Source organism: Rhamphochromis longiceps, linkage group LG4 (assembly GCF_057381845.1).
Source record: "Rhamphochromis longiceps isolate RC_006_pf linkage group LG4, R_longiceps_female_GT1.1, whole genome shotgun sequence".
NCBI lineage: Eukaryota > Metazoa > Chordata > Actinopteri > Cichliformes > Cichlidae > Rhamphochromis > Rhamphochromis longiceps.
This window is the reverse complement of record NC_140560.1, coordinates 20,731,657-20,750,398: the sequence shown is the minus strand read 5'-3', so window position 1 is coordinate 20,750,398 and position 18,742 is coordinate 20,731,657. Positions and strand designations below refer to the sequence as shown.

Genomic DNA, 18,742 nt, shown 5'->3' with positions numbered 1-18,742 from the left:
CACATATTTGGTTTGCTTGAGTTCAAGAATTTCTTAAGAAATGTATCCCAGAGGAAATTATTATCATATCTTGGTTCTGTTATTTCTATCATTTTCAGTAAGAAACAACCTCTTATTCTATTTCGTTCATTTGTTCTTTTTTTTTCTTTTTTTCTTTTGAAGTAGTAGCTGTTTTGTTTTGTTTTCTGGACAAATACTGCATGAAAGTGTTTTCCTAATTGCCCCTTTCAGAAATAAAAATCTGAAACAATGTGAAAAAACTGTGACAGAGCTGCATGATTGCATTTTAATTAAGCATTTGTTGAGGATTTTCTTTGATCTTTTGGGGGGGAAAAAAGAAAAGAAATTGTCAACATGCACCCTAACCCTATGAACGTGTTCCCTTTACTTTTGGAGCAGCTGACACTGTGTGCTTTTGGAGTTTGTCCATACAAGTTATTTTAGGGCCTCTACATAGCACCAGGAGTGCAGCACAAGTTTCTCTTTTCCCCCGTCATTAGTCCGGGTCAGAAAGCATTAACATGGCTACACTGAGAATAGCTTCAAGTAGTTTACAGAGTGCAATCCTCTTTGCAGAGCACAAAGACGTTGTAAGTGCTTACCCAGCAGATTTTAAACCTTCACACAATCTGAGCGCATTACTGACAAAAAGTTGCTCCTTTTCTTTCTCTCTTTTCTTTCCAATGCGCTTGAGGTTTTTGCATTTGAAAACCTGCTGAGTGCGGTGACTGATCAGCAGGCTTGAAAAGCTGCGTCGCCCGGCGTGCAGGCGAGCAGAGGGCGCTACACGCGCTGCCATAGCTGTGGCTGCTGCTGCGGCGGCTGCTGCTGCGGTTGTTAGCAAGCCTTCTCCCGAGTGCTCGCCGTTCTCTTGTTTGGCTTGCAGCGATGGCATTCCTGGCTCTGTGCCCAGTGACTGCTGTCTAGCACCCCTTCCCCCAACTCTCACACACAACCCACAAGCCTGCCTCATCGTTTGTAGCACCCCCCTCCTCTTTAGTGGTACAGTGAGGGGCAGTGAGGCATTTACACATCCACGGCAGCAGCGTGTGCAGTTTTGACAGTTCATCTATTGAGTTTCCTCTCCATCTCCACTCCACATTTTCAACCAGTTTTACACCTGCTTTTGTTAGACTGCCCTTGGTCTATGTGCAGTGTGTGTTGCCTTTTTTGTGTCTGAGTGTGTGTCTGGTTTTAAGAGGGACACCAAGCTCTAATCCTGTTGTTCTGACAGGAGGGTGTAATTCCACAACAGAGCTGAGCTTATTGAACGGTGTCCTTATCATGAGCAGTGCTTTGCCACAACAGATTCATAGCATATTCGTGTTGCACATTTGTTAAAAGTACATCCCATTAAGACTGCTTTTTTTGTGATTTATTTGATCCAGATCTTCATTGAATCAGTGCCTATTAAGAAAGGTGCTATACACTAACAGAGACTTAAAATCACTTCATTTTCTTCATTCAAATGAACAGTAATGAAGAAATATTTGACAAGTCACACTGAAATAAGTTGGTATACACAGACTAGTTTCACACCTTCAAATCCCTAAAATTAGGATCAGCTGTTTCAGATTAGGTGAGTGATTGCAGTCTCTTTAAGCAGTGACAAGTGCAACCTGAATTGGCTTCTAGGATCTGTTGATCTCATTGCTTAATATTGCTGTTGTTTTTGTTACTGATTTACCAGGTTCAGGGGTCATCATGGGGAATAAGTTTGTGGATACCTGTGATTTTTTTTTTCTTTCTTTCTTTCTTTTTTTTTTTTTAAAGATCTTGAAAGTAAGTGGGGTAAAAAAAAATGTAAAGAAAATCAAGTTTCAAAGATTTGAGGCAGTTCCCAATTTGTTCAGGATCAGCTGCTGCAGCATGGAAATAGATTAGAGAGAGAGAAGTTTTCAAGATGCTCCATATTTCATCCCCGGATCTCCAGATAGCTCTCGTAGTCAAAGTGCATACATCTACACAAAGAATTTATGTACTTGCAGAGATGAGGAGAAAGAGTTGTTTGGTCATAGTAACATTAGCAAAATCAAGAAAGATAAAGGACTTGAGGAGTTACAATAAAGAGGAGTGGTTCAAAATCCCCCTGGAGATATGTGCAAACATGGTGACCAACTACAGGAAACATCTCACCACTTTGTAACCCTTGGAGGATATGTTTTCAAAATTACAGACCATTCATATCTTTGTAAGTGAGCAAACTTACAAATTCAGCAGTGAATTAAATTAGGGCTGCACGATTAATCGTTAGAAAATCGTGATCTCGATTCATACTTATGTGCGATCTCATTTCCAAATGACAACGATTTAAAAAAAAAAAAAAAAAAAAAAAAGGACGACGGTGATTGTACCGCATTTTGATCCGGGACGTAATCTGCATGAAAACAAGCGCTCACCCTTCCTGCTCAACAAATGACAAGGGCGGAGCCTTATACCACGTGATACAGAAGCTGTGCCGTGTGACGCTAAAATTAGCAGGGAAAAAACAAGGAGAACACGTCAGGGATGACGAGAAAGTGACAGGAGAAAATCCGTCCCGGTCAACCACCCAAACATCAATAACGGGAACCTTATACAGCGCTTCCCTATACCCGTCGAACTCCCGCAGGCACAAAGAAATTACGGAGGCTATTACTTATCACCTGACCAAAGATATGGCTCCCATCAACACTGTGCAAAACGAGGGATTTAGGAAAATGATCAACACCCTAGACAAACGCTACACAGTGCCGTCCCGCAACTATTTTTCTATTGTTGCACTACCTGCTCTATACACGCAGCGTCGAGCAACGGTGGAGACGGAATTTCAAGCAGTACAACATTTTGCAGCAACAACAAAACGTGAGACATTTATTGTTTTTATGTTCAGTCTCAACTGTTGCGAAGTTGATGTGCAGTTAATAAGTGCAATAAATATTTATACTGGAAAAGAAAATCGTGAGAGAATCGTGATCTCAATTCTAAGCCAAAAAATCGTGATTCTCATTTTATGCAAAATCGTGCAGCCCTAAATCAAATACAAATATTATTTAGCGCACATTAAAGTCGCAGGTCACCTTAGACCAGTTACAGGTCGGTCACAGAGCTGACACCCAGAGACAACCATTCATGTTCACATTCACACCTATAGTGAGAATCAACTCTGAATTTTGCATCATAGCTATCTGAAGTATGTACAAACTGATATTCCTCTTTAATAGGGCTGTCAAAATTGAGAGCAAACAAAACAAAACAACTGCTGTATAATGTCCTCTGCTATCTTAGTTTAATTGGTCACATGACTGCACCATATGACTAACACGTATCATCGTTTTAGAAAGTCTCAGTTTTTGCTGTCCAAACTGCGACGCACAAGTCGAAAATGCTGCATTTTCCTTCGGGGAAAACGCCGTCTCAGTGTGGACGGGAGGCCAAAACGGAGAGAAAACTATTAGTGTGGACGTAGCCCAAGATGCTAAGCGACAGCTCTCATTGAGGGAGACATCCTTCATCCTGCTTAGGGACCAAATGTTTCTTACTTACTTTATTTTGACGCTTTGCTCTGCTCCTCATGTGGGTTGGTGGCTGACACCAGCTCACATTAACTGGAGCATCTCCCTTCTCCCATGATCCTACGTGACACAAGTCCCACTGATGCCTTTGAAACAAGCAGCACCTGCTAAATTTAGCTCGGCAGCTGTACTCAGCAGGTTCCGTATCAGCCAGTTAGAGAAAAAAATTACGTGATTACAGTTATGAATTAATAGCCAAGTTTATGGGAGCTCTGTGTTTGCATGGTTTGGTCAGGCTCACAATCTGAGCTACAGTTTATAATACGGGGCCTTCTTGTTGCTGCTCTTTGGACACAGCCTGCCTGCATCAGAGTCAGCTAAGGGCATGTGTTGAACTGATTGAGCGATATTATTGAAGTTGTTGGCAATTGAGTTTATAAAAATTGCATGATATTGAGGTTTAGCTCATTAAAGTGTGCCGTTACCTAATCGCAGGATGTTTTTGAAGGCTGCTGTTGACAAGACAAATGTACTGTCTTTTTTCTCTCTCTTTAAATATAAAAAATGTTCACAGCAGCTCCTTCTATTTCACTTGTGGCTGTTGTGGTTTAAAAAAAAATAATGCAGATCTCTGAAGTGAGATGAGACAGCAGTTCTCTTCTCTCTGTTATGAAAGGGAAGAAAGTTTTGTTGTCAAACAATATTTGAAAGAGAGCTCAGAAAACCTGTGTTTCACAATTACATACCTAGGTATAATCTCCGGCACTGTGGTTGTTGTTTTTCTATGTTTTGGTACTTTTTTTTTTTTTGACATAGAGTTTAAGGGAAAAAAACATTCAGTAAAGGCAATAAGCAAGTCATTTATATAGTTACGAAGTACTCTTGAACCCATGGTTTAAAGACATGCTTTAAAATCCTCACTTAGCTGCTTAATTGGAAACTTGTGTTACTTGCCCAAGCTCATCTTTCTTTTTTCTGTTCTTTCTTTTTTTTTTTTTTTTTTTTGAAGTCCTATTGTTGAACTTCTACAACCAGACTAATGTCAGCGCTGTCAGCACTTCAGGGCGCATTCTATCTCCACCTGACTGCTCACCTCGGGCCTTCCGGGAGCGCTTGTTGCCAGGCAGTGGCTCATATCGCTGTCGCCTGCAGCAGCTTAGGCTTGGCAGGGGGAAAAAAAGCTGAAGGTTTTATGTGCAGTTTCACATTTGTGGTTCAAGCAACTTGACTTTCAAATGTATATATGATTTTTTTTTTTTCCCAGGCCAATTCATTTTTACTATGTCCTTCTTTTAAAACACTGTTTCTAGCTGTAATTTATTTATTCATTTCTTAGTGTAGGCTGGATATAGATGCTGGATGCTTTTGTAGCTCATAAGAAATGAAGGAATCTCTGTGTGTATGTCTGTGTGTCAGTGTCATCTTTGCTTTTTCATACCAGCCGTTTATCTGATGATCTTGACACTTGCCGGGTGTGTTGCTGGGGACCTAAGGAATCAGGAAGGTTGAAATGAAATCAGTGCACATTTCCATCCTGTTTCACTCATGCTTTGAAAAGGCCACCGAACTAGTGTGAAACAATAGGCCATTGGCAGATGGTTTTCAGCTTGAGTTGTCGACATTTAAATCCTCAAGACCGTAAACTAAAAGTGCAGGGTACAACCCGAGGTTTTGAGATTTTTGTTTCGATGTAGTGCGAACACATTATTTGTGTTAGAATCTGTTGGTCTTGTAGAGTGTGTGTAGACTAAAGAGCGGCAGGCTCAACTTAAGAGCACCAACATGCTAAACCCACAATGCCTTCCTAATAGCTTCCAGAAAAAAACCTAAAGACAACTGAAAAACGTATGCACACATCTTTGCACACTTAAAGAAATATGCTGCTTAAAAGTGGAATGTGAAATAAACTCACAGTCTTACGTCTGTGGATTGTGGACGAGTCACTCACAAGCACCTGCCTCATGTTTACCACCAAAACAAGTGCCATGGACATGGGTCCAGTCTTAATTTCATTGACCAATAATTTCTGTGATAGTTTTTGTCAGCCTTTTTTTTTTTTTTTTTTTTTTTCTTTCTTTCTCTTAACAGAAGCAAGACGATGACTAAATAAAAATGAATGCACGAGTACAAAAACAGTGATGAATAAAAACAAGATGGAAGTGTTCTGGAGAGACTAGATCAAATCAGAGTTACAAATTAACAAATTAAATTGTTTAGAAAGGCGGGATGAGTTTGCTTCTGATTGGATCACTTTCAATCTTTTTGTGCAGTAAGATTAGAAAGGAAATTTGATCTATCCCAATAAACAGGGTGGCAGCCAGCTCCCATGCTCTTTCTCATAAAACTGCGAGAAAGAAGAGAAGAGTGGACATATGGACACATTTTGCTTTTGTTTTATTTCTCTTGATATCAATCTATAAACGTGCCGAGTAACTCTTACCTATAAAATCACAACAAACTTTTACTCTTAAGTCAAGTGAATGAACTTTAGATTTATTCTGTCATAATCTTATGACATTTAGTCAGCTGAAGCTAAATGACAAGACTTTTGGTTTTTAGGGTTTTTACATTAGGTTGGAGTACTTGGTACCAGGTGGTTGTTTAGTACCTACTCAGCTGGGGTTCTGTGACGTTAACAGACTGCACGCCACCAATTGGCTAGTTAGTGGCGTCACTCAATGAGTCATGAGAGTGGCTTCATGAAAATCAAAACTTCAGTTTTTCAAACCCGAGTATATGAGAAATGTCCCAGAGTCTGAGAAAAAGCCATAAACTGAGAAGCAGGTATACTATAACCTTGACATCCACCATATTTAATTTTATTTTATTTTATTTTTTGTGGTTTTTTTGTTTTGTTTTGTTTTTCTATCCAAATGACGTCACATCTTTCAGCCACATTGCTGTAATGACCCCATTCACAATTGTATTAGGAAACAACTGAAACCAGGTTGGGCTGAGTAGGTACTATTAGAACTTTGGCAGTGGATCATTTTGAGTGCTGTGGGTTGCAGTTAACCCTGATTGGTTTGGGGTTGTTCTGGAAGATCCTGAACAGATGTTGATTGAATTTGGATTTTGGAGTTGACGATAATCAAAACTATTCACCTCAGCTGACAGTGATTTCAGTGTGTTACTAGTCCACATATCGTCACGTGTTACAAACGCAGCTACTGACACACTGATTTCAGTTTGAAGACTGATAAAATGAACCATTCAGCTGAAAAGAAAATGTCAAGAAATCACTTTCATCTGTGTTCACTCTGCTGAGCCAAAGTACTCCTCTCTTTGACTGGTTCTTGGGGTAAAACCTTGTCCATCTCTCTCCATCTCTCTTTTTATTTAAGCTGTGAAAAGAAGCAAAAAATACAAGAAGAGAACCATTTGATGGAAGATAAGAAAAAGAAAAAACAAGACGAGAAGAAAAAGAAAGAGGCTGCTCAAAAAAAGGTAGGCTTGCAGAGTGTTTTTGAAACCCACATGCTTTTATCATGTTGCTGTAATTGTTCCTTCCTGTTCTTTATCATATGATAAGATACTGTAAACTCCAGCTAATTGCAGCAGTTACTGGCAGTCAGCTGGATTTTGGGTAGGGATTGGAGTGATTTTATAATTATTAATGTTTTATTTTTAACCAGTTTCCAGTTAACTTTGTGTTTAATGCAGGGACTCCTCTTTGTCTGTAGTCTCCATTACGAGGGCTCAAGCAACATTTGACCTGTTGTGCTGCTTGTTTTGGTTACACAGAAAATATTTTTTGTTAGTTCTAATTATAATTTTAGGATAAAATGTCTACATTTTATAGACTAAAGCAATCATAAATAATTACAGATTATTCTATGGTGAAAAGAACAAGCTTGTTGGCATTTGTAGTATTTTAGATGCTAGTATGCTATGTAGTACAAGGCCAGGCACAGCTCTACATTATAAGTGTTTTCGGTGTATAGAGCTCCTATGTCAGCACATTTATATATTCATATCCCCTAACCTTAAGTCCTCTTCTAGCGATCTGTTGTGCTTGTGCTTAAGCTTTTTTTTTTTTTTTTTTTTTTTTTTTTTTTTTTGCTAGTGCTGGAAAAAGTACAAGCTACAGGCTAGTTTTCCCTCATTAACTTAATAAATAATACAGTTTACACTATTCAATTAAATAACACAGCAATAATCAGGTCCTCATCTGTCAGATGGACTTAACTCCACCGTCTTGCAATGAGGCGAGTGCCAGCAGTCAAACCACGGCAAACTAAATCTTGTTTGGAGCTCTTAAATGTGTCGAGCGTTAATCAATTTAGTGTTTAAATACACGAGCACTACCTGTCCCTTAGCATTGCCCTGACTAGTTTGCTTCATTACTGTTGCGTGGATCATGAGCAAAAATGTTAAAAATTATTTCATGCAAAACCGCATACTGTTTTCTGGATCTTACATGGAATGCATTACATGTTTATCTTATCATTTTAAGTTTGATCTGTTGTTAACTTGTTTGTTTGTTTTTTCAGGCCACAGAGCAGATTACCAAAGGTGAGTTGTTGCTGCTTGTTTTTTGTACAATTGATGCACAACATCAAAGAAAGACTCATTTGATTTCTTTACCACAGAATAAAAGGAGCGTCTGTTATGCATGTTTTAATACTGGAGTTGTCAGTGTAGACCTTTGCTGCGAGTCTGTGTGATATCTTGTGATAGCAGGAAGGACACTGACTGTGTGAGGGTGTTACATTGTTGTCAGAAGGGGAACCACACAGTATATGCAGTTCTACCTTTTTGCCACTAGGCGTCAGTTGATTCTCAGCTCATTGCTATGCTGTTGATTATGAAGGATTTGCTTTTAAAGTTGAAAAATATATTGCAACTGAAAACATTACTGGCCACCAGCTCTGCTGTACTACCTGAGCCTACTACCTACAACCTAATAAGAAGCATAAGAATGGTCCATCTCCTCTCAAAGCCTCCACATAGGGGTCCTCAGGCTTACCTCAGAGGGTAGAGGAGAGGAAGAAAATCTGAAGGAGGAAAAAAAACCCAACAAATAAACCATCTGAATAAAAATGCCTAGAAATGTAGTTTTGTAGTGAAGACTGCATTTAGCTTGCAGGTTTTAACTCCTGCTTTGTGGCAGCTACAGACCCACTCTCTTCACTGTCTCCCCAAGCCAGTGGTTTTAACAATCAGAGGGAAGCAGGTAGGATGTGGTGGACAGTCAGTTAGCCTGGAAGCAGATCTTCATGTCGGCATGAGCAAGCAGATGGGAGAGGGACTTAATGTGTCATGAGGGATAGGCAGCGGGAAATCTGATTAGAACTGCTCAAAGATGCTGACAGGATGGCCTGAAGGGTAGAAAGAGAATAGTTATTAGTGAGTGTTAGCACATATAACATGCCGTTTCTTTTCATAGTATTTATTTGACACTTCAACTCTTTATCTTAACCCCTATTAAGTACCAGATCTAAAATTCACCATTTATAACAGGCTTTTCTATTATCACACTTGACTTTTTAGCACCTTTTACATATTTTTCTGTTGCACTGTGCTCATGTTGATCATTTCTGAAGAAGATCACACAGATTATAGATTGTCTTTACCTCAATATTACTGTGGCAGTTAACGAGGCACTGCAGTTATTATCTATTAATGACTGGAAAAGATCGTGAAAAGGGGCTGAAACAGTTGTCTTTTTTTCTGAAAGACACCATGAATCTTAATTGACTAATCAACTAAAAGAGGCAGATTGTGTCTGATACTAGTGTAAGGTACAGTGGGAGCTAATTAGGAGAGCAGGGCTAGTGCGGAGGCTGAATAAACAGGCATTCATACACAGGAGATTTCCAGGAAGACCCCAAGCGCCATAGTAACACTACACCACCTCCTGTCTGGTCTAGCACTGAGGCCCGCCCTGGGACCAGAGAAGGAGGAAGGAGAGAAAAAGGTGGGCTGTAAGGAACAGAGATGGAAGAAATTGTTGTGGTTTTTATTTGTGTGAAATGTAGAGAGGTGGCTGGTGCCTCTGGTTGATTTGGGAGAGTGCAGGAAAACAGTGTTTGAGAACACACAAAAATGGGCAGAGCTATGTGAAACTGTGAGAATGCACTCCCGTTTCCTGTTTGCCGGCACAGCTGAGGGGCCCCTTTGTAGGATATTTCTACTGGCTCATTTTTATGACACACACGCTCTCACTCTTACAGTCTCCTAATGTGACCTGCAAACACAAACAGCATATATATGCTCTGTGTCTGTGCAAATCCACCGTTACGCATATGGTTTTATATCACAGCTACTACAGACTCCTTTGCTTCAGCATCCTTGAAAGTGCTGTAATATTTGTTAACTAAACGTATCACATTTACCTCCAGATACAATAGGTTCAGTTAAAACAATCTAGTGTGATTGCCTGTTTGGACATTTGGGGTTGGAGTATAAGCTGTCAGATGACCAAACACAATAAAATATCTGGGCTGAGACTGCTTGAAAAGCTGGTCTGTCCACTTGTAGGCAAATTCTATGATTTTGAAAAATGAGAACCAAATGTGAGCATTTACGATGCCAGGTATTTTAGCATATCCACACCATTTCAGTATCTAATATCAGTCACAGAAATCACTATTTTTATACTTTCAAGAAGGCATCACATAGATATATAGAGAAAAGAGATATGAGAGAGAGATCTATATTTGTCTGTCTCTATATCTATCGCTCTATTTTACAGTATTTAAAGTCCTACTGTATGATTGATTAATTTTGCATAACCCCAGGAAACCAGCCTAAAACATACACGTGTAACATGTGTAGGATGTATCTACTGGCATGTGGCATTTTTTTTTTTTTTAAACTAAAGATGCTCAAACAGCTTTAATGGTGTGGGGAAGCCATGAAGCATGGCAGCAACGCTGTGATGTGAGTATCACAGAGACCTTTATCACAGTGTGTGCTGGGCCGCACTCATGGTGTCAGCGACGCACCCTAAAAAGAAAAATAATAGATGAGTCTATTAGTAATAAGCATTGTGCACATCCACCATCAACAAGCTACTCTAGAGTTCATTTCTAGGGGTTAATGAGCTATTGTGTGCCTATCCATGCTGTGCATTTTTGTCCCTATCAGAGACTGGGGACAACATGCATGCACATCAAGGCGCACATTTACATAGTGCAATAAAAGATAACATTATTACAAAGTAGTGTCGTGGCAGTAATTTCATAACAGATTACCGTATTTCCCGGACTACAAAGCGCACCTGAATATTAGCCGCACAAGCTAAAATCAGGGGAAAATCCTGTTTTGTACATACATTAGCCGCACCTGACCAAAAGCCGCAGGTGTTTCAATATTGACTTATCATATGTAAGAGAATATGCACAAAGCGAATTGTCAGGAAAGAGATGGCTGTTTGGAGACACACCCCTTTTATTAATATTTTGAAAATCAAGTTATGGGTACATATTTGCACATGTGCTGTGCTTCATAAATGAGTAACAAATGTAGTACATAACAGTAACCTACAGCACACCAGAAAAATAGATTCAGACTACCTTTTAGGCTCAGGTGCAGTGACACGGCTTTAACAAGAAGAAAAGTCAGTCATTCACCACCATCTTCCTGCGCACTAAAACCACCAAAGTCCTCTTCTCCAGTGTCGGAAACGAACAGGCTCAGGATGGCTTCGTCATCCACTCTCAGCTTCTTTCCTTCGTTGTCACTTTCAAAACCAAAGAAATCCTCATTGTCATTGTCAGTGTCGGAGTCGAACACCCTCTGAAGGGCCGTGGCGGTGTCCTCCTCTTCATCATGCAGCAGTCCAGCCCTTCGAAATCCGTTGGTGATCGTGGATGTTTGCACACTTTTCCACGCTGTCAGAATCCACCGGTAGAGTTGAGCACAACTTGCTTTCCGCTCATCATCCACGACTCCAGCTGAACGCATAGCGCTACTTTGAAGTTTGTTTTTCGCGCTACTTGTACGGCACTATGTTGCCTGGCGGATGGACATGTGACCAACATACCACTCTTGAACCCCGATCCTTCCGCCAGGCAACGTAGTGCCGTACAACAGCGGAACAAACAAAACAAATCGTCTTACGATATCACAAAAATCATGGACAATCTATAGAAAAGCCGCACCTGACTAAAAGCCGCAGGGTTCAAAGCTTGTGCAAAAAGTAGCGGCTTATAGCCCGACAATTACGGTAATTTGCCGTTTCACATTCGCTTAATTACGCCCAGCGCTTTGTGCTAGAGAGCCATAAATTGTGGTGCGATCAGGGGGGAAATTTATACCACTGCATGTCTTATCCCGAGCAGCGCAGCTTAAATGAATGCAGTACTGGTAATGATAAGCTGCACTTTAAGGAACAACACAAGTAACCGCTGTGTTCAGCTGTATTTACACCATAAATTGTGCATATGAGCCTGTTGTCATTGCATATTGTCACTTGAGCCATTATATTTATGACAACTGACAGATGGGCTTGGGTTTTGACATTACGGTACAATTTAATTAGCAACACTCAGATGTGAAAGGGTCTTTGATAAAACACTTGTGTGCTATATAATTCACGCGTGATCTTTTTTGTGTATGTGTGTGTCTTTTCTTGAAATATACCCACACGCTGAGTTTAGCCTGTCAAAAAGTGGATGTGGACTGGTTGGTTAGTGAGCTGCAATCTGAAAGGAAGCTTTATTGGAGAAGTTGCAAAGGTCAAGTCTGTGGCAAACAAAAATGTCTAGAATGTGTTTGACAAATTAAGCATTTTCAGCCCCTGAATGTGGCGAAACAGATACTTGTAACATAAGTGCCAAGTGGCATTTCTTTGTTGCAGTTTCAGTTTGACGCTGTTATGTGAGACTGAACCATTTTTCGGGCTCAGCAGGGGCTGCCCAGGTCAGGAGGACAGGACGTTCCACTGTCTTTCACACTTCGGTTCCTGTAAATCATAACACGCTGGAATCTGGGCTGCCTGCAGCTGCTGGCACAAGAGCTGTTTTGTCTTCTGAGATCCCCCCTACTTCAACCTGTGGAGCTCTTCTGCAGGTGGAGAGTAGGTCTGGAGAGAAACACTTAAGAGCTGGAAGTGAATGTCGATCCTGAGATTATATATTCAGACCCATAGTTACCGTTTGATTAACGCTTTGACCATCACAACCTTGCGTTCTCTGCACTGTGCTGTCAGATATTAAATATTTTTTAAAAATCGTATTTTATATATATATATATATATATATATATATATATATATATATATATATATATATATATATATATATATATATATATTTATTTTTTTTTTTAAACAGCATTTTTCTCTGTGTGGAATGTAATGCAGTGACGGGTTTCCCTCTTAACTACAGTGTCGTATTTATTCACTTCTAATTAAACCCTTTAATCTTCTCTCTTGTGAGGCTCGCTGCTCACATTTTAAAGCCCACAGGAAAAATGAGACGGAGAGCCTCAAAGACATGCCGCCGTTCCTCCCTCACGATTCACTCTTTCTGCTACTTTTTTCTAGAAATAGGCAGCATGTGTGTTTTCTTCTATTTCAGTTCCGTTAAAGTGGTGTGCTGTGACAGTTTGGAGGCAAATGATGCAAAGGCATCAAACAGGATTTCACTCTTAGTCACAAGAAGGCCTGGCTGTTAGATTGAACACATGTAACATACTGGACAATAAGCAAACAGCAATCCTGTTTACAGCAGCGAGATTTTCTTTAGCTAGTTTATAAAGCTCCATTCATGGCCTAACTTGTGGGATTAAAGGCTCAGTTATAGAAGGCTTGCATTTCAGTATGTACTCTGTCCAAGAGCGAGACGAACCACTTCAATGAAGGAACAGAGCAGTGAGAATGATTATTAGCATGCTATTATTGTACATATAGGGGAGGAGAATACTGATAGTATTTAATATATACTTGTAAATATTGTACAGGCTGCACAGTACTGTTAATATATTAATTATGTTTTTGAAAATTGGTTTGCGACTCAGAGGAACATCATTTGAAAACATTCATTCATCACGTATTGTTGTTAGGACAGTTTTAAAACTAACTTACCTTGTAATGAGTACTTGCATTCGCTAGTCTTCAGTTCTTCTGCACATTGCTATCCAAGCACCTGCACAGAAGTATCCTTTGTCTGCAAGGTCACAGACCTTTTTTTTTTTTCCTTCCACTCAGAGAGATTGCCAATGCTTTTCACTCTCTTTCTCCTCCACCTTCTTCCAACTCTTTTAATATATCCCCAGACAATCCTAACCAGGCAGCCCACAACCTCTAGCTCTTAAACAGCCAGGCAAGCATACTATCATTGTTTCTGAGGAAATTAAGACCCCTTTTAAAATAGAAAATGGGATGGCTTCCTCTGCATGAAGCACACACAGCCCCAAGGCCAAGGCTTGATGTGCATCTTTGATGAAGTGGGAATTCTCCTGTGCAGTGGCACAGCTGAGGACTCTGTTATTGCAAACAGGCTGTCAGCAGGAGTCGGTCTCGTCTCTTCTTACTCTATTTCACTGTTTCGCTGCTAAGTACTGCCTGAGATACAAGCACTGTACACCACACCTGCCAGAAACATTTATTAAGCCCTGCCTTGATCAGTCTCTGAATTTTAATTGAGAATAAAAGGATATTTTTACATTAAATCATCAGTTTATCAGGATAACTGAATTTGGAGGACTTGTGTCGCTCATGCAATCTGAAGAAACCAAAGCAGCACCGGCAAATGGTGATCCAGTTGTAAGCGGATTTGGACCCAAGTTGATTTCAGGCAGTGAGTCTCGAGCTAACAGAGGAGTGCACGAGGGGGTGGAGACTTTCTTACACACACTACACTCTTCATCACTTATCCTCGCTCCCTGCCTCCTTCCCTTCCTCCCGAATGTCGATTCTCTTGTTCGCTCGCTCTCCCTCCCTCCCTCCCCTGTCCCCTCCTTGTTTCTTCCCTCTGATTGGCTAAAAGGGCAGCCAGCTCTCCCCCCTCTTCAGCTTCCAGAAGAATCTACGTCACATCATGGAGTCCCAACTGTGTAATGCTCATGTTCATAACTACGATTGCACATTGTGGCATAACCTACAACAGTCTTCAGTTTTTTTTAAGAGGAAATCACCTCTTAAACTCAGCGGGTAGAATTGGGCAGGAATTATCGTGTCCATCTGCCGCCTTTAATACAGTAATAATGACAAGAGGATAATGGTAGATCACTGGGAGTGAAGGAGAAAGGGAGAGGGGAGCACAGGAAGGTGGGGAGGGATAAAGAATGAAGAGGAAATGAAGCAGATGTAGAGAGATCTGATGAGAGGCGAGCTCCAACACTATAGCGTGTGTCGTCTCTCTCTCTCTCTCCCCCCCCCCCCCCCCCCCCCCCCCCCCGCCCTCCACCCGCAACATTGCTGAGCTGCAGGGAGAGGGAGATACTCGGACAGATTTGGGTGAAACTGGATCATACTATGACTGACACACACACACACACACACACACACACACACACACACACACACACACACACACACAAACAAACGTGCACAGAAAAATGTTGCCATTTGTGACGTGTGAGCGAACATGTCTGAGTATTTACAAGGCTGAGTGTGCTTCCACGACACCATCTCGCCCTCTCCCCTCTGTGTGGGCCTCAGCATTACATAACTCTTTGTTTTTGTGTGTGATGCCGGACTAGCCGCATGTGTGCAAGTTATTCACTGCTGCCTTGCACACACTCATTTTGTCAGCCAATCGCAAGGCCCCGCTCTTTATAATACAGTTAGGCTGCAGCACAAAGATTTTCTTTTTCTTCTGGCTGGTGGTTTTTAAAGACCCCCCTTCCCCCGCAGCAAGAGCTCAAATGCCATTGTGGCTCAGTGCACATTATGTCCAGTCAGCTGGTGTTTGGGGGTCTGCTCTTGTACAGTATGTGTAGCTCTTAAGCACTTTTTTTTTTTTTTTTTTTTTTTTTTTTTTTTTTTTTTTGCATCCTGTTTGCATTCTAGTTTACCAGCTTATTTTATTATGTAATAAAATGTGCTGAGGAGATTATCCAGTGCGCTTTGTGTCTCATGATCCATCTCATTCTGGAGCAGCTCCGTGACCCCAAGCTGACCAACATGTTTGATTTAGTGGTGGCTTCCGACCGCCTATTTCCAAATTCAGCGACTGTAAATTAGCATCCTGGGGGTGTTTTGGACTTCACGGCTCTGATGTTTGACAAGTGGATCTTGTCGGTTATAGCAGCCGTGTTTTTTATAGCAACAACTCTTATTTCAGTGTATACATTTTAGAGAGGTGTGATTAGGTAGTGATGAACAAACAAGGGATGCATCACCCATTATTAAGCTTTACACCTTCACTTACCCCAAAAGTACTAAAACCTGCATGTGGTAAAAACACAGTTTTGGTCACTGTAGATAATTTCTCCCTTTATAAAATCTATAATGGGAATAAATATTTTAACTAATTTGTGTTTTGTGAACGCTTAAAGATGAGAGCAAATCGCCTCTTTGACAGGCGTGACGATATCTGGAGCTGTAGTTGATTGTAGTCTTAGACCCTTTACCAGTAGTTCAAGTCACTTCTTGACCATGTTTGCAGTGCTGGGGGTTTTTGCAGCATTTTAATCAAATGATTTCACGGGTAACACGACTCTCTATAAGATGCAACCAATCCAGTGAGTTTGCACTCCAGTTTTGTGAAATTCTGGTAATTTGTTAGTCTGTTACTTCTCACTAATTGGCGAGCATCATATATGCGTTGCACCCATCCAGCATATGGATTAAGCTTGCTAGCCTTAACTTGGCCCTTCACTCTTCTGTCTCTTGGAAATGAAGATTGTGACAGCGTAAAACTAAACTGGAGGCTTCACAGTGGTTGCATTTTTTTTTTTTTTTTTTAAATACATAGTAGATGCTCTCACGAATCCCCAATAAAACGTCTCAAGTACACATTAGCCTGGTAGCTGCATGCAACAGTTGACACCAAGATTGTAGATATGATGATGCATTTTTAAGCTGCAGAGAGGCTAGATATTTTCCTCTGGGGAGTAAGAGAGTGACTATTGGAGTTTAATTTTCTTTTGTAACACACCAGTTTTATAGTGATGATATACCAATGTTTTGTTCCCAACTTCTAATGTCCCTCAATTGGAAAAAAAATAAAAATACGAATGCATGAATAAATGTTATTGGAGGTTTTTTAAATTATGTGCAGTTCTTAGGCTTCGCTGCTCATGTGAAACCCTGCAGGGCTTCGACCATGAGAAATGGCTGGTCAGAGCAGAGAGAGCCTCGCACTCTGTTGCTAAGGGTAACTAAAGCTAGTTGGATAAGAGCACTTTGCTTCAGCAGCCGTGCAAGCAGTTAATAACTAACGGCTTTTGTAGAGCGCTGAGAGGTGATCATTTCAGGGGCCATAACCTGCCACAAACCATGAACAGCTTATGTTGATGGTGCTCAGCGCTCTTTACAGCACCGTCCTGATGGAGACAATAGCCCACAATAATGTAGCAGGCAGGTCTAAGTCCATTTTCTGGTACTTGACCTCTTCAACACATATAATCTGTGAACCGGCACCATGACAGGCTGTGAGGGAGTTGGGTGTCTTGGCCATCTCTAAAGTCATCATTTTTTCTTTTATAGTGCCACCCCGAGGTTATTACAGTCCTGTGGTTCTCCAAAGAACAACCATCTGTTTGGACTGACCACTGCCTTGAGTAAATCTTGTGCATTTATAGATTTCTGCTCCTTTAGCCTTTCTGAATTTAACTTCATAGAAATCTTCCAAAAGTATCCAGGGCTTTGAAAAGAGTCAGTGAAGGAAATGCTTAACCACAGTAGCTTTACAGAAAACATTTAAAATGAATTACTGACAGTAATTTATAGAGGGAGAGGGCAGTATTCAGCAGTTCCTTTTAGTTTTCTTTAAATGTGTTATGTGTCAGATATAAGTCATATAAACGGTCTCTAGCGAGTGATTTTATTTATTTATTTGGAATATGGACCAGTCCATTTGCAACTAATCATAGTATTTTAGTACTAGTGTGTGCTCAACAGCTCTGCTTTACCCTTCCTCATCCCTGCATTTCTGTTTTCTTGTTGTTACTTATCCCCACCCATTTCATCAGTGCCAGACTCTACCAAGCTCAACCCCAGCCCTCCTCTTCCCCCCGTCAACCCCAGTGCCATCCCATCTGTACCCCCAAGCAGTGGAAATGGCAAGCGCATCCCCTCCGGAGGTCAGCCGCAGACAGCACAGCAGTCCCAGACTCCGCTCCAGCAGCGCTACCCGCCCAGAGAGGTGCCCCCACGCTTTCGTCAGCAGGAGCACAAGCAGCTGTTAAAGCGGGGCCAGCCTCTTCCCTTGGGGACGCTGCCTCTCATCACCACGGGACGTCCCACCACTAGTGAACCTGCAGCAGCAACAGTAGCCATACACGCCTCTCTTTCCTGCTCCTCTTCCACTGCAGCCAGCTTGCCCACAGGTCTGTTGGTTTGAATAAGTACATTTAATGTTTTCTAAAAAAAATCTTGTGATGTTTAATTACATAAATCGTAAGAGGTTATTTGGAATTACTTGTTTTACTGATGATATATTCAGCTTATCCACATGAAGTGGATATAAATTGAGAATGAGGAGTGAAATTCAGTGGAGTTACATTATGTTATACATATAGATGATGCACTTCCTATAATATTGTTTGACCTGCTTGTGATGGGATAAAAATGATACGCTGCTTTTATAATGTGTTGTGGGAGCAGCAATGCTTCTTCATTTTAGCACATTGCTAGGTGGTTGCCAGGTAACCTGATGGCATCATAACATGTCATATATAATACATGTTTTGTGGATACAAATTAGATATCGTGAAATAAAATTGGATGATGCTTTTTATAGGTGCACAAATGTTAAAAACAGTTGATTTTAGCCCTGTTGCTAGGTTGTTGCTTGGCAACATGACATGGTCGCAAGACTTGATATAGTTAAAAACCTTCAGGGACCTAAAATGTACCTGTGTGTCCCCTCATCCTGGTCTTGTAAGAGGAGTAAATGGACAAGGAAACAAACACACATACAGATTGTGTATTATAGTAAGATGCTACACATTTTAATCAGGCTTCTGCATGGACAACACTTTCTTGCTCTCACTGTCTGCATCACTAAAATTTAATCAAACAAGACAAAATAAAGTTGACGTTACTTAATACAATTAGAGAGTGCAGGTACTCATTGCTGCAGGATGTAAACTCTTGGTTCAGTCTGTACTCGAGCAAATTTGAGTGTATC

At 40.8% G+C, this 18,742-nt stretch overlaps 1 protein-coding gene across 1 annotated transcript in view; it reads left to right on the top strand.

The window, feature by feature from the left end:
• Positions 1–18,742, top strand: part of tnrc6c1 (trinucleotide repeat containing adaptor 6C1) — a 45,842-nt gene that overhangs the window by 1,600 nt on the left and 25,500 nt on the right. The window contains exons 2-4 of the mRNA XM_085403713.1: positions 6,839–6,941; positions 7,988–8,009; positions 17,583–17,939. Coding sequence (XP_085259839.1) covers positions 6,879–6,941; positions 7,988–8,009; positions 17,583–17,939 — 442 coding nt within the window. The 5' untranslated portion in view covers positions 6,839–6,878. The remainder of the gene's footprint in view (positions 1–6,838; positions 6,942–7,987; positions 8,010–17,582; positions 17,940–18,742) is intronic.